The 26,108-nt window shown below is 40.3% G+C and overlaps 1 protein-coding gene across 1 annotated transcript; it reads left to right on the forward strand.

Annotated features, from left to right (window-relative positions):
* Nucleotides 1-1,329: 1,329 nt before the first annotated feature.
* inpp5f (inositol polyphosphate-5-phosphatase F) lies at nucleotides 1,330-25,705 on the forward strand. Its single transcript, XM_079560575.1, has 20 exons — nucleotides 1,330-1,766; nucleotides 5,261-5,341; nucleotides 6,993-7,132; nucleotides 9,283-9,411; nucleotides 9,538-9,723; nucleotides 10,286-10,342; nucleotides 11,221-11,419; nucleotides 11,675-11,854; nucleotides 12,922-12,989; nucleotides 13,462-13,586; nucleotides 13,671-13,748; nucleotides 15,293-15,413; nucleotides 16,789-16,917; nucleotides 17,012-17,129; nucleotides 18,797-18,995; nucleotides 21,130-21,201; nucleotides 22,265-22,338; nucleotides 22,525-22,653; nucleotides 22,735-22,822; nucleotides 24,352-25,705. Exons 1-20 carry the CDS (start codon nucleotides 1,670-1,672, stop codon nucleotides 25,475-25,477), a joined length of 3,396 nt encoding a protein of 1,131 aa, XP_079416701.1. The 5' UTR covers nucleotides 1,330-1,669; the 3' UTR covers nucleotides 25,478-25,705.
* The last annotated feature ends 403 nt before the right edge of the window (nucleotides 25,706-26,108 follow it).

Below are 26,108 nucleotides of genomic sequence, written 5' to 3' on the forward strand. Positions count from 1 at the left end.
GTTTTTGCAAAAAAATGTGTCTAATGTGTCATATGCACTTTAAAGAGCGGATGATCCGGACACTCCATTTTGACAGGCAATAAACAAATGACGTGAATATGTTTGTTTGGTGTCCCTTTTTATCCTGCTGTAGCCCCGGCACTGGCTGCTTGTATCATTTGCCCTATTTGCCCTGCTGTAGCCCCGGTAGGGCTGAAACGACTAATCGATTAATCGACGACTAATAGATTATTGAAAGAGTCGACAACTATTTCAATTATCGATTAATCGTTTTCTGGCTCACACAGGCTAAAATGGAGCAAAAATGACCAAATAAATGTAGTATTTTTGATGAAAACCTACTTTGATTTTATATTTAGGGTCTGTAGTGGTTTGTACAATGAAATTCATGAATAGAGCCTTCAAAAAACATTTCCCTTTAGTTTACTCCATCAGCTCTTCCTTAACCCCTTAACTCCCACCTGAACCGAGAGGATCTGTTTCCTCACGTCATCAGATTTTTTTCCATCATTTTTTTGTTGGGTATTCAACTCATTTTTGTAACTTTTTTGGCATATTTTTTTGTCATTTTTTGTCATATTTTTGTCATTTTTTCGTACATTTTTTATCACATTTTTTAAAAAAAAATTGTCAATTTTTTTTAATTTTTTCGTCAATTTTTTTTTAATTTTTTCGTCAATTTTTAATACATTTTGGTCATTTTTTTGTCACATTTCTGTAATTTTTTGGTCAATTTTTTGTCAATTTCTTGTGACATTTTTGCCACTTTTTCATCAACTTTTCATCACTTTTTTGTCACATTTTTGTCATTTTTTCGTCCATTTTTTGTCATTTTTTTGGTCAAATTTTTATCACATTTTTGTCACATTTTTGTAATTTTTTTGTCACATTTTGTCACATTTTTGTCATTTTTTCGTCCATTTTTTTGTCAATTTCTTGTGACATTTTTGTGACATTTTTGCCACTTTTTCGTCACATTTTTGTCACAATCGTTAGTTGCAGCCCTAAGCCCCGGCCCTGGCTGCTTGTATCATTTGCCCTATTTGCCCTGCTGTAGCCCCGGCCCTGGCTGCTTGTATCATTTGCCCTATATGCCCTGCTGTAGCCCCGGCCCTGGCTGCTTGTATCATTTGCCCTGTATGCCCTGCTGTAGCCCCGGCCCTGGCTGCTTGTATCATTTGCCCTATTTGCCCTGCTGTAGCCCCGGCCCTGGCTGCTTGTATCATTTGCCCTATTTGCCCTGCTGTAGCCCCGGCCCTGGCTGCTTGTATCTTTTGCCTTTGACAGCTCTTGAAACGCGTACCTGTGATGACGTCAGGGTCACGTGACTTTGTTTGGAGCAGGAAGCTGCGTCTGCGTCTGATCTGACCACATCTGCTGCGGGAGCACTTTCACAACCGCTCACCCATGTGTGTCCTCTTTTACTATGTCCGCCGTGGCTGTGGGACCGGGCGCTTCTCCACGGGACAGTGAACCTACTCTTCAATATGCGTAGAGGTGGATTAAACCAAGGCGACGCGCATCCAGCTGCTGCCGCCGTTAGCTCGCTCGGAGCTAACCGCTGCTAGCCCGCTGCTGCCTACCTCCAGCTAACCGTGGAAGTCCGGGACGTCACAGCCATATCTGTAGCTGGTTATACACATCTGTTTATCACCACCAACTGGACAAAATGGAGCTGTTTCAAGCCAAGGACCAGTATATTCTCCAGAGCGGAGATCGCGCGCTCTGGTGCAGCCGAAAAGATGGGACCATGGCGCTCAGACCTGGTAGGTTTCCCCCCGGAGAGGACAAGCTCTCCCATCTGCTGCCTGCCCCGGTGTGTTTTACGGGTCGATGACTAATTGCCTGGTTTTAGGGTGACGAGGGTAGATTGTTTATGTTGCTATGATAACTGAAAATGATAGTTCAATACGACAAAGTTTACATGCACACATTCAACCCTATGTTTGAGAGGAGCACATTCCTCCATACATTTGTCTTATTGTCTTCATCTGAAAAGTATTGATCAAGCGCCATGCTAAGTGAACTATTGCTTTCACTCGTTTAAAATCTAGAAATGAAAGCAATAGATGCCACATATGCGCTGTATCTCACTGCCCTTTTCAATCCGATTATTTCAGTGACGGTTTATACATCTTGCTTGGTCATTAGTTCAGATTTTATCCAATCCAAAGCATGTGTCTTCCCCGCGGCTAATCTCATCCATCACTGTTATTACATCCTGCCTAATCCTATTTAATAATCATCCCAGTTATAAAGTCTGCCACATAAATCAAGGGCAGACAGTTGTTTTGGTGAAATACCTAATTCTTGAAATCATTGTCAGCTTAATTCCTGAGTGCCAACACCCAAACTGGGTCTAAAGTTGTCCCTTTCTCCTCATGTTACTCATAGTCACTGCAGAGTGTGTCTAAACTCTGTAATATACATACAATGAGTAGCATACGTAGCATACTTGTACTGTGAAATGGGTTGCCTAGCTTTATTAACGCATCTCTTATGCCCTTTGTACCGCCATGGTTATCTTTGAGGTTAGTTGTGACATTTACAAACCCACATCCATGCTATCCCTTTAAGTCTATGCAAACAAACCCAAAAGCGTTGTAATTTTGTGGTGAGAGGTTTATTCCAATTGTCACTGTCAGCCAACTACAAAGACGGACATTATTGCACATTAGACTCCACGCTCCATGCAAATGTCCTCAGTTATCTGTTTGGCTACGCTGTGATAAAGCCGACCACAGATAGACGTAGAGTCCTGTCTTGTGCATGTTATCCCCTGTCGACGCCGGTGCAGCCATCCTGAACAGGTTTTTAGTTGCACCACTGTTTCATTATTTAATTGGAAAAGGGTTTCCACTGCTCACTGGGTTTCTTACTTCAAGACTTGCCGTCCACGTAGTTAACTCATTGAATGTAATGGATGTTTTCTGTGTAATATAGTGTCGTTCTGCAAGTGTTTCTCATCCTGAAGCCCGTGGGGCCCGCTGGAAGACTTTCTGGTGGAACAGGAAGAGTCATTGTCTGAGTCTGACATGAGCCGCCGCTTAACCACACCCTTCACATTTTTCCAATTTTCCTCCACTGTGATGTATCAGGCGCGAAAGTTTGGCGGGCGCCTTTTCCTGCCTTTGACCACTTTGTTCCACGGCACAATAGTGGCTCCAAACAAGCCCTGAGTTTTGAAGAGTTTGACTTTTGCTTGTAGAACTAGTTTTGTGTGTTAGTATGTTCACTATTTGTTTGTATTGGGCCAAGTACGGTGTACACTGGGCTGTCACGCAAATTACTATTTACATTTTCGAACTGTCATTTTTAAGCTTTAGAGTTAGTTTCTGAGGCATAATACAAGGTCCTTAACAATATCGTTGATCGTGATGTTTTCCTGCCTCGATATATCAGGCCTAATGTACACAACTCGATGGTTTGTGTACATTGAAATAGTTTTTATTCCACACAAACAGACGCAAACCTTGCCTGGCCTTAGCCATCCGTAAACTGTGTGGCTTCTAATGGAAGCTCTTCAATCCGTTCTGGCTCGGCTCCCAATTATCCAGAAATTAAAATTGAAGCCTTGGAAAGCGCAAGGAATGCCCCCAAGAGTTATAATAGAGTTATAATAGAGTTATAATAGAGTTATGATAGAGTTATGATAGAGTTATGATAGAGCTATGATAGAGTTATGATAGAGTTATGATAGAGCTATGATAGAGCTATGATAGAGCTATGATAGAGCTATGATAGTTATGATAGAGTTATGATAGAGTTATGATAGAGTTATGATAGAGTTATGATATAGTTATGATAGAGTTATGATAGAGCTATGATAGTTATGATAGAGTTATGATAGAGTTATGATAGAGTTATGATAGAGCTATGATAGAGCTATGATAGAGCTATGATAGAGTTATGATAGAGCTATGATAGTTATGATAGTTATGATAGAGTTATGATAGTTATGATAGAGCTATGATAGAGCTATGATAGAGTTATGATAGAGCTATGATAGAGTTATGATAGTTATGATAGAGCTATGATAGTTATGATAGAGCTATGATAGAGCTATGATAGAGTTATGATAGAGTTATGATAGAGCTATGATAGAGTTATGATAGAGTTATGATAGAGTTATGATAGAGTTATGATAGTTATGATAGAGTTATGATAGAGCTACGATAGTTATGATAGAGCTATGATAGTTATGATAGAGCTATGATAGAGCTATGATAGAGTTATGATAGAGTTATGATAGAGCTATGATAGAGTTATGATAGAGTTATGATAGAGTTATGATAGAGCTATGATAGAGCTATGCTAGAGCTATGATAGAGCTATGATAGAGTTATGATAGAGTTATGATAGAGCTATGATAGAGCTATGATAGAGTTATGATAGTTATGATAGAGCTATGATAGAGCTATGATAGAGCTATGATAGAGCTATGATAGTTATGATAGAGCTATGATAGAGCTATGATAGAGCTATGATAGAGTTATGATAGTTATGATAGAGCTATGCTAGAGCTATGCTAGAGCTATGCTAGAGCTATGATAGAGCTATGATAGAGCTATGATAGAGCTATGCTAGAGCTATGCTAGAGTTATGATAGAGCTATGATAGAGCTATGATAGAGCTATGATAGAGCTATGATAGAGCTATGATAGAGTTATGATAGAGTTATGATAGAGATATTATAGAGTTATGATAGAGTTATGATAGCTGCTTCACTCACTCGCTAGCGAAAATCAGATCCAATCGTTTCAAAGGAGTTCACCCCTCCCACCTGATAACGGAGCTTAATTATGAAGATCCTGAACCTTGTACGAAACAAAGTAAGTACAAGGGTATGGTAAAACCAGGCTAACGCAAACCATAATCTTAGGACCAATTATTGGTGTAATTGTTTTGCATCTTTTTCTTCACTATCAACATTTACAGCGAGGCTACAAAGACCTAGATGAAACACTGCACCCAGTCGCCTATGAATGTTGAGTGTGGGTGGTGGTGGTCCAAAAGGGCCATAGTCTAGGCCTGACCTCAATAGGCTCTTATACTTAATCTGACTAATATGTCCTGTGTTTCCTCATCTTTGTGACAAGTGACACAGAAAACACACATTATGATGTTGCCGTTAATGCTATCCTTTTATATGTTTGGATTACTTTATTATTTGAAGTTGACAAACTTGAATGAAACATGAATTTGTGTCATGATCAATAAAGCACGTATCTAATCTTATCTCTTTTTTAATTTTTCACAGCCACAGACCTGCTTTTGGCCTGGAACCCCGTCTGCCTGGGCATAGTCGAAGGTGTCATAGGAAAGATCCAACTTCATGCAGGTAATCTTTGTTCATTTGTTTTGTTTTATTTACGGTTGTGGGAGTTGGAGCGAAGCCCAGTTGCTTAAAGGCGTGAGAAAAGGGTGCACTCTGGACTTTTGCCAGTAAATCAGAGGGATAGCCGCTCAAATAGACCAGCATTTAAACTCCCATTCAGTCCGTCTGGCCTTTTCTTGTGAGGACTATAAACCAACAACTTACAAGAAATGGAAATGGTGGGCTGTGGTGAGCCATGTTGTTAAAGTGTCTATGTTTGTATTGCTTTTTAATAACTTGTTTTTCTGAATTGGAAACATAAACTAGTAGTAAAATAATGAAATAACAAAGCTATAAAGGTATGTAATAGAATAAACCAATAGAAAATAAGCAAGGTATAGTAGGTTAAAGACATAAAATTCTTTTACTCTGTTTCAATATAATGTATGTAATGACTTGCATACTTTAACTTGATCGTTTCTCAAATGAAGGAAGATTTTGATTTAATTGGATAATCAAAATCAAAAGAAATAATAGAAGCATTTGCTGATATACTGAACTTCTTATTTTTTTTGATTTTTTTACAGCATGCTCAAAAACATACTCAAAAACAGCCCCATTCTGCTTTTCTACTAATTATTCTAATTCAGTGATTCATTGTTAGTGGTGTGCTATCAATCAATCAATCAATCAATGGTTTTGTATAGCCCAATGTCACAACAGGAGTTGCCTCACAGGGCTGCCCTGAACATTAAGGCAATAAAACAGAGCAATAAATATAACAATATAATTGGTTCGTTGTTTGGTTCCATTACTATTATAGAGCTTCTGTGACAAACCAATTTCCCTTGTGAATCAGTGAAGTTTGTCTCAGTCTAAAATTATCCAGACCTGCTCCCTCCTCAGAAAGCAGCTCTGTCATTCTAAGAAGAGATTAAGGATTCAGCTATGAATAGCATATTTTAAGGAAAACGGCACTGCCAAAGCTACAAATGTTTTTATTATCCGAGGACATGCTCAAAAAGTCGTCCATGGCAACCCAGAATCCTCCTATATAACTTGATCCCTGTTTATCTGCAGAGGAGAGTGAATGCCAATCTATGATTCACTGTTGTACAGTATTTATGGACTCGAGAGGGAAACGCACATTGTATTGAGTATATGGAAGGAATGTACAAGAAGAAGGTCAAAGAGGCGCCAGTACCACCTTGTACCAAACACAGTGTTATCTTTGTTTTATCAGGACAGAGCAGCACTCTTTATTCCATCAAAAACTCTCAAAGCACCGAATGTAAAGAAGCCTCCCGAGTATTGAGGCGCCACAATGCAAAGTGTTAAATCTGTATGTTCCACAGTGGCTCCGGCTGCCGATGATGCATCAGCTGATAATGTTGAGTCCCTCTGGCATCTCATGACACAAAGCGTGAAATTCAAAACCTCGCTGTAAGAAAATGTCTGATGGAGGAGACATTTCCACCCGCACCCAGCGCAGAGACCATTTATTTGATTATTTAACAGATGTCTCGTCGGACCTTATTTTAAAAAAGTCTGTGGTTTTGGGCTCGTGCGCAGCTGATGTCTTCGCACCTCTGAGTATGTGTGGAATTTTTTAGGCCTAAACCGTGCAACTCATCCCCCGCTTCTTTTTCTCTCTCTTTCTCTCTCTCCCCGTCAGATCTCCCTTTGGGGCTGGTTTTGATCCGGCAGAAAGCACTGGTCGGACATTTACCGCCCGAGAACCACAAAGTCTACAAAATCACCAAAATCGCCGTCATTCCGCTGTCGGACGAAGAACCGCAGGAGCTCGAGTTAGAGGTGTGCAAATGAACTGAAAAAAAAATCCAATCCAAAATCAGCTTTTGTCCCAATTACTGCGTACATTTCTTCTGTTGTATCTTGTTAATTTGCATCAGTATTCAGTGCCAGTATAAATTATCAGTTGTAGTTGAATTGTAAGAGTTTTGCAGGGCTTCCTCACGGATGATGACACTGAATATTTTCAAGTGAGTAACGATGAGTCAAGGAGTAGGTTAGTTCCTTCCCCCTGGGTAGTGCTCCTATGTCCCTGGCTTATAGTCTGCGTTTACAAACCCCAGTTACGATATAGCCAGAGAATGTGTCTGTTTTGTTCCTTTAGATACTGCTTGTACGCTATAGAGATACCTGATAATTACACTTGTCGACTTGAAGGCCTTAGACCTGCGACTTATTTGTAGAACTTTTTGTCAATAAACCTTGAAACTAATGCCTTAAAAACACGAAAATAGATTCCAGTTAGCACTAAATCTAATTGTTTTGTAAAATTATGACAATCCTGAACAATATATATATATCTTTTTTACAAAATAATAGGTTCTAAAACACATTTCACTGCAGTTTTTGCTACACAGTTGTTTGCTTCCCCTTGTTCCTCTGTTTACTGGAATGTTGTTTTGCTAAATCGCCCTTTTTGAGGTTTTTGCCACACTGAAACAGCTGCACAGTGAAGGGGAGTAACAGGAGGGGGGGTGGGAATGGCTTATGGTTGCTCACTTGGTGAATCAGGAAGTGAAACAACTGGATAATGAATGAATGAATGAATCTTTATTAAAGGGACAATGTACAGAGACATTAAAGGGACTATATTGAGTTTAAAAATGTTAAAATAATGTATTTTCCTCCCCTACATGTTCCAGCCATGTCTTCAGGCGTAGAAAAATTGTCCGAATTGCCGTTATGCACGAGCTTAATAAAGAAGGTGCAGTTACACGTATGACCTGAGGTGGCAGTAGGGAGTATGAAATGGCCAACTTGCATCTAGCCCCTTTAAGTTCATAGGGACAGAGATGCTCTGCACCAGATTACAGCTAAATAGCTAGTTTCCATCTGTAGTCCCTGGATATTTTGTTTTAGCTGTTGTTAGATCAATATTGCATTTTCTAACTAACAAAGTGTAATATAGTGATAAAGATGTGTTTGACATTATTATCAAATACCTGCAGAAAGATTCATGTGCAAAGACTTTTTTTTAATTTTTAGCATTTATAGTAATTGGGCATAAAAATGGAATTAACCTCTTAACCTCTTAACTCCTGCCTGAACCGAGAGGATCTTTTTTGACAGTTTTGTCGTCAATTTTTTATAAATTTTGGGTCATTTTTTTGTCACATTTTTGTATTATTTTGGTCAAATTTTATCACATTTTTGTCATTTTTTCGTCAATTTTTTGTGAATTTCTTGTGACATTTCTGCCACTTTTTCATCAATTTTTCGTCACTTTTTTGTCAATGTTTTCTCACTTTTTTGTCACATTTCCATCATTGTTCTCGTCTCAGTTTTGTTGCTATTTTCACAGCTTTTTTCCAGGAGCTTTTGGACTGGGGTAAAGCCAAACTGGAGAAAATGTAATCGCTTCAGGTGGGAGTTAAGGGGTTAAACCGAGCATATTTTCTCCAGTTGGACTTCACCCAAGTCTAAAAGCTTCTTGAAAAAAGAAAGAGGATGAAAACGCAACAAAAAAGTGACAAAAGAGCAACAAAATAAAAGAAAATATGACGAAAATGCTGCGACAAAGTTAGGATCAGTTTTGCAGGTCTTAGCTTTCCATGGAGGCCTTACACTGTCGCTCTCCAGTCGGGAAGTTTTTAGATTTGAGTAAAGCCGAACTGGAGAAAATGTGCTCTGTTTAGGTGGGGGGTAAGAGCCTTAAGAGACTCATTTTCTGAGCAGTGCAGTGTGTTGACTACAGCTGGAAGACGATAATAATCAAATTCTGATCTTATCACTGTGACAAATATGCTGTTTATATCTAGTGCTTCAATATTGAGATATATTTGAAATCCAACATGTGGTAATTTATGCTGTGTTGTTGAATGCTTTTTGTCGGTGTTTACAATTGATTTAGAGGTTGTTAATCTGATAGCCACACCAGATCCAAACCATGTCTTCAGCTGGACTAAACCTCTCTCTCCCATTTTTTCTATCAGCTGTGCAAAAAGCACCACTTTGGCATCGACAAACCGGAGAAACTCGCCCAGTCTCCGGAAGACTCCAAATTCTTGATGAAAACGCTAAGCCAGATTAAATCAAACGTCGGCGTTCCCATAAAGAAGAAGGTAAATTGTGTAGCTTTTTTTTTTTGGGTTAAAATCTGGTGGCGTGTTTCTATACTTCTCGTAAAACCTTCTCTCTTTTTTCCCCTCCCGTGTCTGTTCTGGTCCTCTCTGTTCGTCCAAACCCAGTATTCCCCTGCGTTCCAGGTCAAGGAGAACAAAGAGAAGGAGCGTCTGGAGCGTCGACTTCTCGATGAGCTCTACAAGATATTCATGGACTCTGACTCTTTCTACTTCAGTTTGACCTATGACCTCACCAACACGGTGCAGCGGCAGGGAGAGGCCGAGCACAGCGGCCTGCCCCTGTGGAAGAGGGTGCGTACAGTCAACACTCAGCAATAGTTTATAGTTTCAAGTTTATTTCAAGCTTTCAGATTAGATAGCGCATCAAAAATGTAAATTATCAAGCATATACTGTAGAAATGTTGAACGCCTTTTAGGGAGCTACTGCGACTTAAGCTTTGTTTTATTTAATGCTGTTGAAAAAATGTAAACACCGATGCACTGGCAATTCCTGTGTTATAAGTTTCCGTTATATGATGAACATGTTTAGGCAACAAGTTAAACTCTCAATGCTGACACAGAGGAGAGTGAAGCCAAAACAGCTGCTGCCAGCAAATGGTGAGAAATGAATTGTAGTGCAGGCAATGCGAGCGCAGTAATGGTGGAAAAACCTATGACCTCACCTCATGACATCAGCAGGTGAGGGGCAAGCATTTTGAGCTGGAAATGAATAGAAGTGCTCAGACAAGCAGGAAAAAACAACATTTAAACACACTTAAAAGCTAAAAAAGATCAGTTTAGTGCAATATTGCGTACTTTGAGGTTTATATTTTCTTGGAGTATTGGCTAATAATTCCACTTCTTCTTTTTAAAGGTGGATGATAGATTTTTCTGGAACAAATACATGATTCAAGACCTAATAGACCTTCAGGTAAGATTCCACTACGTTTTTGACACTTGACTGTGGGAAAATATCAAAAACAAATGGTGCTTTTGTAGATCATTTTGACAGGTTGTTGCAAATAGGTGATGTTTTAGTCTCCAGCCTGTCCATGTCCCTGGACAGTAGGAAGAAGCACAGACTCTAATAATATTTAACCCTCTTGTTGACTATATGTATCAGCAGTTTTCACTTGGTTGTGCTACGAGAAGTCTCTGCACTGCCATAAAGACACTTCTCTGCGTATCTTTATTAGCAGGAGTATTGAGAATGACTGTTTGGCATTTGAGTAAACAGTAACATAAGATAGATATAGTGTAATAGACTAATCCTGGTGTTACTGCGTCAGACAAAATAACTGTGAATGGGAGTCATGTCCAGATCTTGAGCTAGGTCTTGGTCGGGAGTACTTAGCTTCTGTGCATGCATTTACTTATTTGAAACTGGGACAATGCACAAGTCATAATTTACACCTGTAGTCTCTGGACAGGCTGATGCAAACAATGTTTATGCTCAGGTTTTTGCAGCAAAGATCTGGTATAACTATCCTCTATTAAACTTGCTGTTTTTTTCATTTGAAGGCTAATGGGTATTGCCTGAACATACAATATGAGGAGATAATGTGGTGCATAGATTTGATGACTTCAGATTCAGGTTCAGACTTTATTCACAGCTTCCCAGCCACTTGGGACTTAGTTGAGGGAGTATAGGAAGTCCTTTGCAAACAATAAAATATAATTTTTCTGTGGACTCTTCCTATGTGTAATATCTGCTAACCCTTCTTGGAAACATTCAAAATGGCCACTCTTGAATCATAAATTGTAAGGGAGAATATGATCAGATTTTTTTGTTTTCCATCCCTATCCCAGGTCCCGGAGGTGGATTTCTGGGTGATCCCGGTGATCCAGGGGTTTGTGCAGGTGGAAGAACTGGTGGTGAACTATAACGAGACGTCGGACGAGGACCGCAGCAGCCCGGACACGCCCCCACAGGAAGTGATGTGTGTGGACGACATTCACCCGCGCTTCACTGTGGCCCTCATCTCCCGACGCAGCCGCCACCGAGCAGGTACAGCGAGAGGCCTGTGTTTTATTGACATGTTATGATGAATTAGCTCTGAGTTTTTTACCCTGCTTTGGAAGTTTTGTATTTATTTATTCCACCCTTAAATTATATGTGAAAATGTTTTTGTTCAAGCAGTAAGTAATCCTTGCCTGCTCATCTCTCCTGCCTTTCTTACCTTCAGGTGGAACAACAGAAATTCTCCTTCTGACTTCACCGCTGTCGCCCTAATGACTGTGCTTTATATCTTTGTTCTGTCAGGGATGCGGTACAAGCGCAGAGGAGTGGACACAGAGGGACATGTGGCTAACTACGTGGAGACTGAGCAGCTGATCCACGTCCACAGCCACACTCTGTCCTTCGTCCAGACCCGAGGCTCGGTGCCAGTGTTCTGGAGCCAGGCCGGATACCGGTACAACCCCAGACCACGACTAGAGAAAGGTGATCATACAATCATACATTCACGCTGAGAGATCTGTTAAAGAAAGATGATGAGGAGTTGGGTTGTCAGAGGACCTCTCTGTGCAGTGTTTAGTTTCTGTCAAAAGTGGTCGGATACAAACAGTGGTGATACCAGAACTGAAACTTCTAAATAACTGTAGGGTTTAAAAACATGTTTCTGTACCTGTCTGGTACTAGTTAAACTAGTATTTATAATATATTCAACTAATATGTTTAACTAGCTTATGTCGTGTGTGCTTTGTGCTAATACTTATTCATAGATCCTAGTGTTTGCAGATACACAGCACCACTTACTGCAGTTTAGTTTCGGTCAAAAGTGATCAGATATTGGAGCAATGTTGACGATAACAAAAAATTAAACTGCTGAATATAGATAGTCTGTTGCACTACAAAAAGTCAATATCAAGCATTGGCTTAAATGACTTGAACTGAGGAAATGTATCTTGTTTTGATGAGTTTTCACTCATTTAGACCTTTTTTTCTGATCTGATCAAGATTATTTTGCTTGTTTGAGGACATTTCAGACCTTCAGTTCTAAGGTATATCTCGCTTAAAATAATAACGTAAAACTACCAGTGGGACTAGACCAATTTTCTTACCCCATCGGCAGATAAATTTACTATCACTGCAAAATGTATTGAAACGAGTCAGAAACATCTCAGAACTAGTAAAATAATCTAGGTCAAATGCCCAACTACATCTTAACTAGTCAAAACAACTAAAATTTGGATTATTATGCTGAAATTGAGATATCTAAACTAATCTAGTAAATTACTTTTTGCAGCGTACTTATAAGGTTGTAAGCCACAAACATGTTGTTGTGCTCGTCTGCTGGGCTTCACAAAAGTAATCCTTTTTTCTTCCACTTGGCTTTAGAAAACACTTTTTCATAGAATAAGACTAGTCTTTATAGATAGATGGATGAAGCAGTTATGTGAAGGAACAATCTCTTGAGCTTCTCAGTCCTGCGGCAATAAAAGAGGAGCCTGTTTGAGCTGCTAGAGCATAATACACTTTTCTAATTATGTCTTTGTTTTTGTGTTTAGGAGAAAAGGAAACCATGCCTTATTTTGCTTCTCATTTTGAAGAACAACTAAGACTCTACAAGAAACAGGTGCGTGTTTTGTGTGTTTTGTTGGTTTAATCTGTCTCTCGTTCAACTGGGTGATACAGTATCAGTATGTACTAAAAACTATGCCGCACATTTTATATTTGTATTTATTTCAATGAATATTTGAACTAAACATTGGTGGCTGCTCTTCCAACTGAAAGGTCATGTTTATAAAAATATCTTAAAAATTCCCACATACTCGAGCCTTAATGACTACAGTATTATATAACTGTGTGACAACTAAATTACACTGACCTACAAACCCTTCGTACTTGGCTCTTCTTACATCAATTGTAAAATGTTATGTAAACCAATTCAGCTAATTAGAGTAAGTTCAAAGCAGAAAGAAACGCAGATCATATGTTGTTATGACTCGCATTTTGACATTTAGATAATTGTGTTCATTCTTAGTCACAACATCTTCAAGTTCCTGAAGTGTTTCCAAGTCTTTCACAAAAATGCCTCCCCGTTTTAGGTCATCATAAACTTGGTGGATCAAGGCGGGCGCGAGAAGATAATCGGTGACTCATATCTCAAACAAGTGCTGCTTTTCAACAACCCAAACCTCACCTATGTGTCATTCGACTTCCACGAGCACTGGTACGAAGCGCTTTTGTTTCAGCGTCGACGAAGTGCAACGCTTCTCCTTTACGGATAATTTCTGCTGCAACCTCTCTGTTTCAGCCGCGGCATGAGGTTTGAGAACGTGCAGGTTCTGACAGACGCCATTTCTGACATCATCGGCGAAATGAAGTGGGGCTGGTGAGTCACTGAGGCGTTCGAACTGAGAGACATGATGAAAGACATGATCTAATAATATAAGACAAAATGACACGGCTCTGCAGGCTATTACAAGCATTAAGAGTCATTATAATGAGGATTTAGCAAGACCTGAATTTTGCAGTCAACTGGAAAAACAACTAACGACAAACAACTTAAAGCAGATCCCCAATATCTGCACCTGACGCAGAAATCAGTTTCAATTCAGAGTCACTTAATTGATACATTTCTCTCGCAACACAGAGTTTAAAAATTTAAAAATTGTGTATTTTCCTCCCCCTACATGTTCCAGCCATGTCCTAAGGTGTAGAATAAGACCTATTCACCACAACTGACTCTAAAATCCTGCACTGTCACTCAAAAAGTTATTACTTGGGGTCCAAAGTGCCGTCATGCATGAGCTTAATATAGAATCTGCAGTTACAGGTAAGACCTGAGGTGGCAGTAGTGAGTATAAAATGGCCAACTTGCATTTGCCCCTTAAAGCAGTACTAAGTAGCGTGTTTACCTTAATAAATCCTTTTCGTAGCCCTTGTGGGGGTAATACAATACAAGTGTTTATGGGATGATTGGAGGGTCTTTCATCTCCCCCTTGTATCTCTGGCCAGAAAACCATGTTTGCAACTTGACTGCCACCGGACCGGAGCCACCAATACACACTAATAGAATCACGAAGAAGAAGCTAACATGCTAGCGGGCAAAGCTAACTTCGGGCTAGCGTCACTTTAAACAGTATTTACAGCTAAGTTTGAGTGAAAAAAATGATTTCCATTGTATAATTGGATGTACAATATCCCTCTTTCCCTTCGCCTTTTCTATCAGCGTAGTATTTACTCTCCAAGACAATTAATAAGTAAAACAATTTGCAACTTGCTATGACACCTGCAGTTTCGCTTATGGCCTCTAGGGGCAAGAGTTGCTTAGTACTGCTTTAAGAGCTTGTTAGCAAAAAGAAAATGTATGATATTTTCTAAACCAACAAATCAGCCTTTAGCTTTATCTCAGTTAAAAGCTGATCAGAGATTTAAAAAAGCAAACCTTTTTATTTGGTGAAATCAAAATCCCCACTTTCCAAAAAAACGACATCTCCATCTTCCATCTGGGGAAAACAAGCTCATCTGAGTAACATTCAATACTATTCCAACACTGCATTACACATTTTGGAGCCGTGAAAGTCGAGATGTCGTTGAGCAGAGACTGTTTGCTACTGCCCTAATTAGATTTTGTTTCAATTGCACACATGAATTAATTAAATGCCCTGAAGAAGACCACTTCTGTGCCTGAAACGCGTCGGCAAATCCCAATAGCATAATAGGCCATAAAATGCCTTCTTCAGATCAGCTCCTTTTTACCGGATCCTTGAAGGAGGATCCTCTCATTGTACAACACAGTCACCTTTTCTGACTTTTCATTAATTCATAATTTTCATCATTCTTCTGCCAGATACAATGGTTATAAATCCATAGTTTGAACTTAATTTCCTCCATTTATCGTGTTTTGTAGCATTGATTGTGGCTTTTCTTCAGGGTGGACCAGGCCGGAGTGATCTGTCAACAGGAGGGCCTCTTCAGAGTCAACTGTATGGACTGTCTGGACCGGACCAACGTGGTGCAAGCGGCGTTTGCTCGTTGTGTGATGGAGCAGCAGGTAAGACATCAAAGGCGATGTGATGGAAATCTACATCAGAACATTGGTGTCCCATTTGCTTGTTCCAGCTGTTCCTGTTGAATCATTTTTACTCTTATTATTATTTTTATATAGGTTAGTGACTTGCTAAAATGCAGATAGTATTGTCCTTCTGACTGACATTTTGAGTGAAATTGTTCAGACAGTAGAAAAAAAACACAAAGACAATGTTATGAATGTATACTCGCCCGTATTGTAATAGTTCAGCTTCGAAGATCTTTAACTACTACATGAAAAGTTCATTCATTTTCTCTGGCGTATTGTTTACCGCAGCCCGTCTCAGTTTCTGTAGTCGAGAGTCAAGTTACAGTCACCTGTTAATCCCATGGGACTGATGCACACACTGTACATTCCCTGCGGGCCACAGGAGCCCTGAGAGTCCTCAGTTCACCTGTGTGTCCCTGGAAGGGTCCACAGTCAAATCAAATCTACTACCGCCATTTCTAAAGGAAATTGTCACATTAATTTTTATAATAATGATGTTGCCTTACTTATATATCCTGTTATGTTCGATAAGGCTTCCATGTTTATAGTTTTTAACATTACATCCTTTGCATGTTGCTTTGTCTGTAATAATGTCAAGAGTATAAATTACGAAAACGATGTCCAAATATCAGTTTAAGTATCAATACAAAGAATGGATATTCTCTTGGTATGTATCTGAAGACAATATATGACTTTTTATGTTCAGCTGTTGTGTTGTAAACCAGATGTTGATTGGTAGGTAGTATTCACACTGTATCCCTGACAACTTGGATTTAGATCACAGTGCTCAAATCATTGTTATAAGGAAGCCTAATAAGTAAATAGAACAAGATACTGACAGTACTTAAAAGGGGTGGGACTTAATAAGTCCCACTCCTTTTCGGACAGCCTAATTTAAAATGTGCAAAAGGTAAAATAAAATTGTTTGCCCTAATGTAAATGTAGATGTAAATGTATTGAGCTGCACATTTGATATTGAGCTCACAACTGCCTTAATCATGGCAGGTTGTATTTATTTATTTTGTATTAATAATTTATTAATATTTATTCATTCATTCATTCAAGAGTGAGATTCGTGGCTGGTTGAATTACATTTACTCAGAGATTGGGGTCTATTACATCTGTCTAGTTTAAATAAATGTTTCCTTGTATGCTTGAAAAAGAAATGTGTTTAAACAGACTGTATCGTGTATCGTCTAAGTCTGATATGTAAATGAATCCAAACGAGCCAGAACTGTTGAAAATGTAGATGAATCTGTAAGTTTTCATACTGTAGTAACTCCCTTCTGCATTGCTCTAATGTAATGATGAATAATAATGGAGAGATGTCTGTATGTTTGTGTTGTCGTAGTTAAAGAAGCTTGGAGTGATGCCGCCGGAGCAGCCGCTGCCAGCAAAGTGCTACAGGATTTATCAGATCATGTGGGCGAACAACGGAGACACCATAAGCCGACAGTACGCCGGCACCGCGGCTCTCAAGGTAATGGACTTATGTAATCAAAGACTGAAGAGGCTAAACTCTGACAATAACACCGTTTCTAATGCCTTTTCTGGCCTTTTCTCTGCTGCTTCAGGGCGACTTCACCAGGACCGGAGAAAGGAAACTGGCCGGAGTCATGAAGGACGGAGTGAACTCTGCCAATCGATATTATCTCAATCGCTTCAGGGATGCGTACAGGCAGGCGGTCATTGGTGAGGAACCAACACAAAACATCTGTACATGAGGCGTTGCACTGTGAATATGTTCAACATTTTAATCAAATGGTAGCTGTACAATTAAGCGAAATTCGATTTTGATTATTACACTACATCAGTGGTTCCCAAAGTGGGGTCTGGTTCCCCTGGCAGGCCTCAGACGCACTACAGGGGGGCCCCCAAAGCTTGTCTGCAAAACGAGTATAATGAAAAAGTTCATTTTGAAAGGAAAAAATACATTTATCTGAACAAATGCAGTTTAAACCAGTATTTAGCCTACTGTCATAGCTAGATGTTACTTTTAATGTCATTTCAGCTGTAAAATTAGAACAAATTCCTTTGAATGGTGTAAATTATTATGATTTGGGGGCCCCCGAGAGATTTTCTAATCAGTAAGGGGGCCGCGATGTCCCGGACTTTGGGATTGGCTGCACTAAAGGAATTACGACGATTATGCTAACGTTTTTTGAATTTGTGAAATTTTGTTATTTAATTATTCAAAAACACAAACAAAGACAAACAAACAATACGTAACTATTTCAACAGTTACAATACATTTAACAAACTAACACAGGAGACAATGATCTTGACTAGACAGACAACACAGCACTTCAACACAATGCATTCCAAAAAGAAAAATGAATAGAAAAAAAATAGTGGTAGCTTTAGTAAATGTTTGGTTGATGATGCGGATGTTCATCTTTTGAACTTATTATAGAAAAAAAAGATTATTTATGATGCCCTCCCTCCCGCTTGTCCACCCGAAGCGATCTCGCGAAGGAAAGCAAACTTGCATTATTTCATGCCACTGGGATTATTTTCCATGGCTCACGCTTTTGCCCGACACAAAAACAAACAGGGCTGTGTGATGATGTCATCAGGCTGTGCAGGTGTGAGGGTTGGCCAGCAGGGGGCAGGTGTGAAACAGAGACCTCTCCTCAATCGAGGCAAACTTCAAATCATTTGTACTTGTATGACTGTTCAGAAAACAGAATATTCAGCATTGTTTTTTAATTAATTAATAAATAAATAGAATAAAGATGGCCCTTTTTTTTTAAGGCAACAAATAATCGTCTATATCAATATTCATCGTAAGAATTAAGAATTTGTGTTAATTTCAAAACAGACTGATTTAATGTTGATTTCAGGCTTTTTTTTTGGCAATAATCCCCCTTTTACTGAAAAATATTTTAGAATCCGCTGAAATTGGTTTAACAATTTATCATAAGTGCATAAGAATCATAAGGTTAATGTTTTTTATTCACTCATAAGTTATATTCCTACATACTGAAGCTCCATCTGTGCTCCTCATGGCTGTGGAATGAATTGAGTTTTAATCAAATCCTAATCAAATCTCTGGCTGATGGAGTTTGGAGATTATACTTTGAGGATTAAAATGGAAACGGTTTTGTATTAAATTATTTGTTGTTGAAGCTGAGGTTCTTTTTGAAACATCTCGTGAATCATAATAGGAAATCCATGTTTATGTGTTTCGATTATCAAAATTAAATCTTATAAGAAATTAAGATTGATTAACATTTGAAAAAACAAATGTAACTTTCTTTTCTGCCCTTATCGCCCAGCCCAAGTACTCCTATGAATATTACTGTGTTGTGCTTTTGTACCTGTTGTACCTGACTGACCCGGGCCGTCTCCCTCCACAGACCTGATGATGGGCTTGCCGGTGACTGAGGACCTGTACTCGATCTTCAGTAAAGAGAAGGAACATGAGGAGAAAGAGCAGGAGAGTCAGAGGGGAGCGCAGGAGCAGGTCAGTCTGCTGCTTCAGACCTACATGCAGCTGCTGCTCCTGGACGACGAGAGGTTCCACGGCGGGTGGGCGCTCATCAACTGTGACATGAGGTGAGCCTGGGTTCCCCAATGTCATTAGAAGCATTATTATTAATTAACAAAATGTCATTGAAAGCATTAGGTTACATTCAAACTGGCATTAAATCTAACCTGGATTGAACTAACTCTTATGATTCCCTGATGGAACGGGCACATTCCAAGATGACAATACCAGGATTAATCATGCTCACATTATGAAAGAGTGGTTCAGGGAGATGCAAGATCTTGGTGAAATTTTTTTTTTTTTCTTTTAACATTGCAGAAGCTCATTGTAACAATGCCACAGTGAATGTGTGCTGTAATTAAAGCTAATTGTGTTTTTTTGTTAGGAAAGTAAGAGGACTTTATTGATCTCACAAAGCTCTTAGGAACACACGAGGGTACAGATAGTCAGAAAAATGTGCAATCAAAGAACAACAAGGTGCAAATGAGTAATTATTATAATAGTATGATAAAGGTATGTTATGTACAATTAATAAAAAAAAAAAAAAACATTAATCATAAAATTAGAGCAAAATATATTGATTGCAGGTTATTTCACATGGTTTGCACACAGAGTTAGACTTATACAGTCGGACAGCAGTGGGTATTGGCTACCTTTAAATACTATAATGAGTCTTGTTAACACATAGAGTGCCAAAAAACGGAAAAACTCTTTTTTGTGTTGTGGTTTTTCATTGATTGATTTTGGTAGCTCTGTGATAAACAGAAGTGAAATAAATAACGATAAAAAATTATTGCATTTCTTTTCTTTTCTGTTTTTAGTCCGGGGGGCCGTGGTGTTGTGTAGCGAACAGCTGTAAACCCGACACTTCTCTCTCGCTCTCTGGAGCGCGTTTGACAAAGCAGAGCAGCTTCCCATTGAACGATCGAAACAGTTGAGATTTTAACATTTCTCTGAGTTTTTAAATGGTCAAAATTGATCCAAGGAAAAAGCGATCGATCTACGGCAACATGCGGTGTTTCAAAACGTGTCAACAATGTTGTCGTTGAAAATGGACTTGAAACGGAAATATTTAGGCATTTGCCTCTTCCCATAACATTAGTCCTGCCTTTAGAAAGTGCCCTCCTCCTCTATCTTCCGTCCAGAGAAGATAGAGGTGGAGAGAGGAGTTAATCAGAAAGGAGAGTGTTGTATAAAACCCCGTTATCTCCAAATCTAGAAACAAATCTGTGATTTTGATCAAAACTATGTTTAGCTTTGGATTTCTCAGGCACCGAGGCACGTAGAATAAAACTGTTTAACCTACGGAGAGCTTAGAGTCTCCGCTTTCAAAGGCCAGAGCATGTGTCCATAGCTATAACATATAACAGTGGTTCTCAACCTTTTGGAGCCGCGACCCCCATTATAACAGGTAAAGGGGTTTGTGACCCCCCACCCGGGTCACACCGTCAGAAATAGGAACTTCTTAAAAAACAAACGGCTGAAATAAAATTAATCAAACTACAAACAAATAATGGCACTCTGGTAAAATGGCAAACACATGCTACAATAAAACATTACATTATACGCTAATGAAAATATGTATGTTTTATCTAAATGATCTGGCGACCCCCCAAATTTGTCTCACGACCCCTTTGGGGGTCCCGACCCCCAGGTTGAGAACCACTGTCATAGAATACGCTGTGGTGCTACAAATGTCATGAAAAATGATCTAGATTGTTGGCCCTCTACAGCTAAATCCCCAAAACAGCGCGGCACTCGATGTGTTAACAAACAGGTGCAGGATTGTATTTTTATTGTGCAGCTCTTGTGTAATAGTTATCTTAAGTTACAAAATGTTTCCAAGATTTTGTAACATCAATTAACGTTCACTTAATAAACCTTGATATCTCAAACTATTCAAACTATTCTTCTACCCGTATTTTTAACAAAAATATGCCACATTTGTGAGTCCTAATTACCATGCAGTAATTACATCAAATGCTTTTACTCCTACAAAGAAAGTGCCCTCTGACTCTGAGCTGTGCAGAGCGCAGGCCTTTTGTAATTGAAGCCTTTTATGATGCTGAGTGGCTCTTGTGAGAAAATTGGTCACGAAATGTTCCTGGTTTCAAGTGATTTAACAACACAATTTACTCAGTCTGACTTTCTCTGTGTTAATGCAGCCTCCTGAAGTTTTTCTTCTTATTTTTCTCTTTTCAGTCTCATTGACGCCAACAATAAAGACGTGGATGTGCTGCTGCTCCTGTCGGACAAAGCCTATTACATCGCATAGTGAGTTCAGCCTTTACATTTTACATGCATCTATCCAGGGATGTCAAATTTATAAAGGATATTAACTATAGTTGTCATTAATGGGTTCATTACTTACTTTCAATCAATCAGAAAGGTGTTCAATAAGACTAGTCATACATTATAAAGATAATGTTTAGATAGATAAGCTAAAGAGCCAAATCCAACCTTCCTGTGTATCTTATCCCCCCAAGGTAATTTTGGGAATGATCACACACAACAGAGGCCTAAACTCATGTTTTTTTGTGTCGGCTTGCTGCTCTCCAGGAACTTTCCATTGTAGTAGACAGTTTCTGATATCATCGACTGGACAGCATTGGTTAAGTGGAGGACTTTTCACTAATTAAAGTAGAACAGAGTATTTTCATTTGTGAAATTGTTCTTAAAGTAATTGAGAAATTCAAGCTTGTGACTTAACCTCTCTGATATCTGACCACAAGAGCGAGAAGAAACATCTGAAGATCGAAGCGAAATGTCATCACCTCAGTCCAGTCAACAATAACTTTCTAAACTCCTGCTAAAATACTCCCAAAATACTTCAAATGATTACAAATTCCTTGGAGGAGAACCCAGACTCCCCTGTATTGAACAGCGCTATTATTTGTACAAAGCATTGCTCGAGTTTGAATCATCATGTGGAGGCTCGGGCAAATCGGCTCCAAATCCTTTTACTGTAGAAAAAATGTCCTGTGACCAAGCAATATAATATGAATGGAAGTTAAAAAAGAGTGTCTGAATTACTTTTTAGACTTTTCCGGGCAATATTGACTATTGGTCGTCTTCTAAGATCCTCAGTTCATTTCCTGCTCTGTTGTTTTGTCCTTTGGCAAAACACTTCATCTCTTTTATTTGAATGTGGTTGATGGTGGTTAGATTTGCAGCCACATGTCGATCTTTTGAATCTTAAATGGTACTTTTTAAATCTAAGGCATTTTTAGTAACATGGTCTGGCAATAATCAGGATAATTATACAAAAGCACATTTGTAGCATTCAACATCAACATTTTAACACATCTGTCATTTTTGTCTGTATTTTGTGTTGCAGCTACGATGAAGAGGCGGATAAAGTAAACCAGTACCAGCGTCTGAAGTTGGAGGGTTTGGAGAAAATAGAAATTGGTAGGTTTCATTCTAAGAAGAAGAAGTGAGTTTCATTCGCTCATGACTCACCAACCATCACTTCCTATAAATGTACTGAGCAGTAACCTTTCAGCGATATCTCCCCAAAGTGTGAATCATGCGCAAGAATTGCGTCAGTGAAAAAGAAACTTGTAAGTTGTGAATGTCTTCTTTTCCCTGCTTTAGGCCCCGAGCCGACGCTGTTTGGCCGACCAAAGTACTGCTGCATGCGTCTGCACTACAGAAATGAGGACGTGAGCGGGTACTTTCACACCCTACGAGCCGCGACCAGGAACCCGGAGGACGATGGCAGAGGTGCAAAGTCACAAACACAATCGATGGAAAAATGCATCAAAACTTTTCCAACTTTATTAACTTTTTGTCACTGTGACTTAGATACACTCCAGTGCATCGCCGAGATGCTCCGGATCACGAAACAGGCCATTGGAATAGACCTGTATGTGGTGGAAAAGAAGTTGGAGAGGTGAGTAAGAACAGCTCAAACTATGGCCAATGACACCGTCTGAATCCAAGTACAATTTGTTGTTCGCTAAAATGAGACATGAGCCTCTAAGCCAAAACTTACTTCTTATCAAAGGCCAACAGAGACTTATTAATACTTAACAAGCCTCCCCCAAAAGGAAAATGTCAACACCAAACGCTAATATTTAGTTGGACTGCCTGTAGCTTAGAATACAGCGCATATTTTACTGTGTAATTGTTTCAAAAGGCTTCTCCATTTCACAAGATTTATTCCTGTCCAGTGTTGCATTAATGATGATCATTTAATGCACATGCCAAAGATTCTCAAAGGGGTTTAAAAGAGAAGCCAATGATTTGCTCTGTGTCCGAGCAAATCGTACGAGCTTCCTCATAGTTGGTTTTGGTGACTGCCCCTCCCACCACGTGTAACTGCTTCTCTTTTCAATGTCCAGTCCAGTTTTGTTTTAATGTGAGAAGTTTGCATTAACCACACGGATGGCACCCCCTTAGTCTATTCACGTAGTTATTTAGTGACTTCATTCTTTGGTCACATGATGTTTCTTTAATCTAGACTTGACCAGCTGCAGCTTCTCCAGATCCAGGTTCAGACTTTTACATTTTTTATTTCATGGCCTGGCAGTGCATCGTCGCTGCTTCACATCAGGCAGGGAAATCAGTGCTTAAATGTCAAATGTGATTTCTTGGCCTAAATGTCATTTCAGATTAGATTCCAAATGTTAATCGTTTCTGGGAGAGCTATAAAATGTTTTACAATTCCTGTTCATAGCTTCTTTGCTGTTTACGAAAATGGCCATAGAATTGCATCAAAGTTTAAAGGGACTATACAGAGTTTAAAATGTTAAAACTAAGTATTTTCCTCCCCCTACATGTTCCAGCCATGTCCTAATGTGTAGAATGAGCCCAGACCTGTTCACCACAACTGCCTCTAAAATCTTGCACTGTCACTCAAAAAGGTCCGAAGTGCCGTCCTGCACGAGCTTAATATAGAAGGTGCAGTTACACGTATGGCCTGAGGTGGCAGTAGTGAGTATAAAATGGCTAACTTGCATCTAGCCCCTTTAACCCCTTACCTCCCACCTGAACCAAGCACATTTTCTCCAGTTTGGCTTCACCCCAGTCACCCCAAAAAATAGACGAAAAAATTACAAAAATGTGACAAAAAATTAAAAAAAAATGTCCAAAATGTGACAAAATGTGACAAAAAATGACAAAAATTGGATAAAAAATTGGATAAAAAATAAATAAAAATTGACAAAAAATCACAAAAATGTGACAAAAAATTACAAAAAGCTACAAAAATGAGTAGAATACCCAACAAAAAAATGATGAAAAAAAAATCTGATGACGTGAGGAAAATATCCTCTCAGTTCAGGCGGGAGTTAAGAGGTTAAATAATGAATCTTTTGGCATATTTTTTTACCTGATCTCCAGCGAGTTAGACTTGACCAAACTGAGGATACATTTCCCTACATAAAGAGACAACAAACTAAAGTACATGTGTCTTTGCAGGCGGCAGAGCAGACCTCACGAGGACATTATGGGGATCCAAAACAGAGGCTCGGACCAGTCCCAGGGCAGCTCGGGTCTGGCTCAGGGGAAGAGCTTCATCCTCAACAAGTTTTCATCTCTGAATCAAAAAGTGAAGCAGACCAAAACCAACGTCAACATCGGGCCTTTCAAACCCCTCGGCAAACTGGGCACCTTCTCCAAACCGGACGTGCAGGTGAACTTCCTGAAGCCGACGATGCACGTGAACCTGTGGAAGTCGGACAGCAGCCTGGAGACGTCGGACAGCAACCCCGGGATGGCGCACCACAAGGATTTGGGAGGGGAGCACTCGGAGATCTCCTCGGACTCGGACTCTTACAACTCGGATCCGGAGCACTGCGCGGAGTCTTTGGAAAACGTGGACTATGTGTTGCCCAGCTGCGGCATTGTAGCATCCAACCCTCGCCTCGGCAGCCGGTCCCAGTCCATCGGCAGCGTGGAGCTCAACATCCCGTCGGTGATCCGCGTGACGGGATGCGACGGCAAACAAGAGGACAGTTTGACCATCTGCGAGGACAAGTCGCCCGGCGCCGCCTCTGTAGCCGAAGAAGCCCTCCTCATCGACTTCGGGACGCCCATCGAAGCCTACTGCCACCAGTTCGCCCAGGACGCGCAGACGATACCGGTGGAGGTGTTCGGAGAGCGTCCCCTCGCGCCCGCCGCGAACCCAGTGCCTGCCCCGTCCTCGGATTCCGAAAAAGCAGACGCGGCGTCCCAGGACCCTCAGCCGCCGCGCCCCTCCCAGCTCGACGTGCAGTCCTCTACCTCCAGCGCTGGGCTCTCCGTTCAGAAGCCCACCTCCGCTGTTTCGGGCGGGTCCCAGCGCAGCCTGTCGTCTCTGATGGAGGGCAGCCTGGGCCCGTCCCCCGCGGACAGTAACGGCAGCAGAGTGGTGTCGCCCTTTGCCAAAATCAAGAGCTCCATGGTGCAGGTGGCCAGTCTGACGCAGGCCGGGCTCACGCAGGGGATCAACTACGCGGTGGCGAAGGTGCAGAAGAGCCCAGAGCCCGATTCAGTGAACGAGGCGCAGGAGAACGAGCTGCGGGCCATGTTCACCCAGTGCCAGACCAGGATCATCCAGATCTGAGCCCAGGACCAGCCGGGTCTGGGCCTGGAGTCGGTTCTCGAGCGGGTTTTACTCTGTAGCAGGTCCTTCGGGGTCCGGGAGCAGTAGCACAGAGTCCCTCGCCCTGTCTCGCTCCGTTAAGCCCTTTAGTGAAACCTGCCCGCTCCTGTACAGAAAACACAGCTGCATTTGTTCATTTACCCAGAGGTCAGAGGTCACGTTCACATGCACAAAGCCTAAAAGCGGAAGGTGGTCAGAGAGTGTCCCTTTGTCAGTGACGGAGCAGATTCTCAGAAATGGTAAACGCACCTTTCTAATCTACTTTGTAATCACCGAGGATTTAAGTTAACTTTCATAATAAAACGGGTTGCATTCTCAGTCATCCAGGTGTTCAGTTCAATTCATAACACTGAATTTGATGTATTTCTGATTGACAACAGTATAATTGGGTGAAATTAATCCAGATATCCAAATATAGGGCCAAAACAAACGATAACAAACCAGATCTTTTCACAGTGGGCGGTCTTGTGTTGTTTGTCAGGCGATTTTGGCGAGGGAAAAGTTTGGGAACCCCTGCTCTAGATGGAGAGTGAAACATTGATGTCTTAATTTTTATAATGATTTTATACAGCGATCGATCTAGGGAACAGTA

This window comes from Gobius niger (assembly GCF_951799975.1).
Source record: "Gobius niger genome assembly, chromosome: 7".
NCBI lineage: Eukaryota > Metazoa > Chordata > Actinopteri > Gobiiformes > Gobiidae > Gobius > Gobius niger.

Excerpts from the sequence above, each read along its gene's own strand:
- inpp5f (XM_079560575.1), top strand. The coding sequence starts at position 1,670 with ATGGAGCTGTTTCAAGCCAAGGACCAGTATATTCTCCAGAGCGGAGAT. Across the intron at positions 9,412-9,537 it reads GCGTTCCCATAAAGAAGAAG|TATTCCCCTGCGTTCCAGGT; the intron begins GTAAATTGTGTA and ends GTCCAAACCCAG. Across the intron at positions 11,420-11,674 it reads ACGCAGCCGCCACCGAGCAG|GGATGCGGTACAAGCGCAGA; the intron begins GTACAGCGAGAG and ends TTGTTCTGTCAG.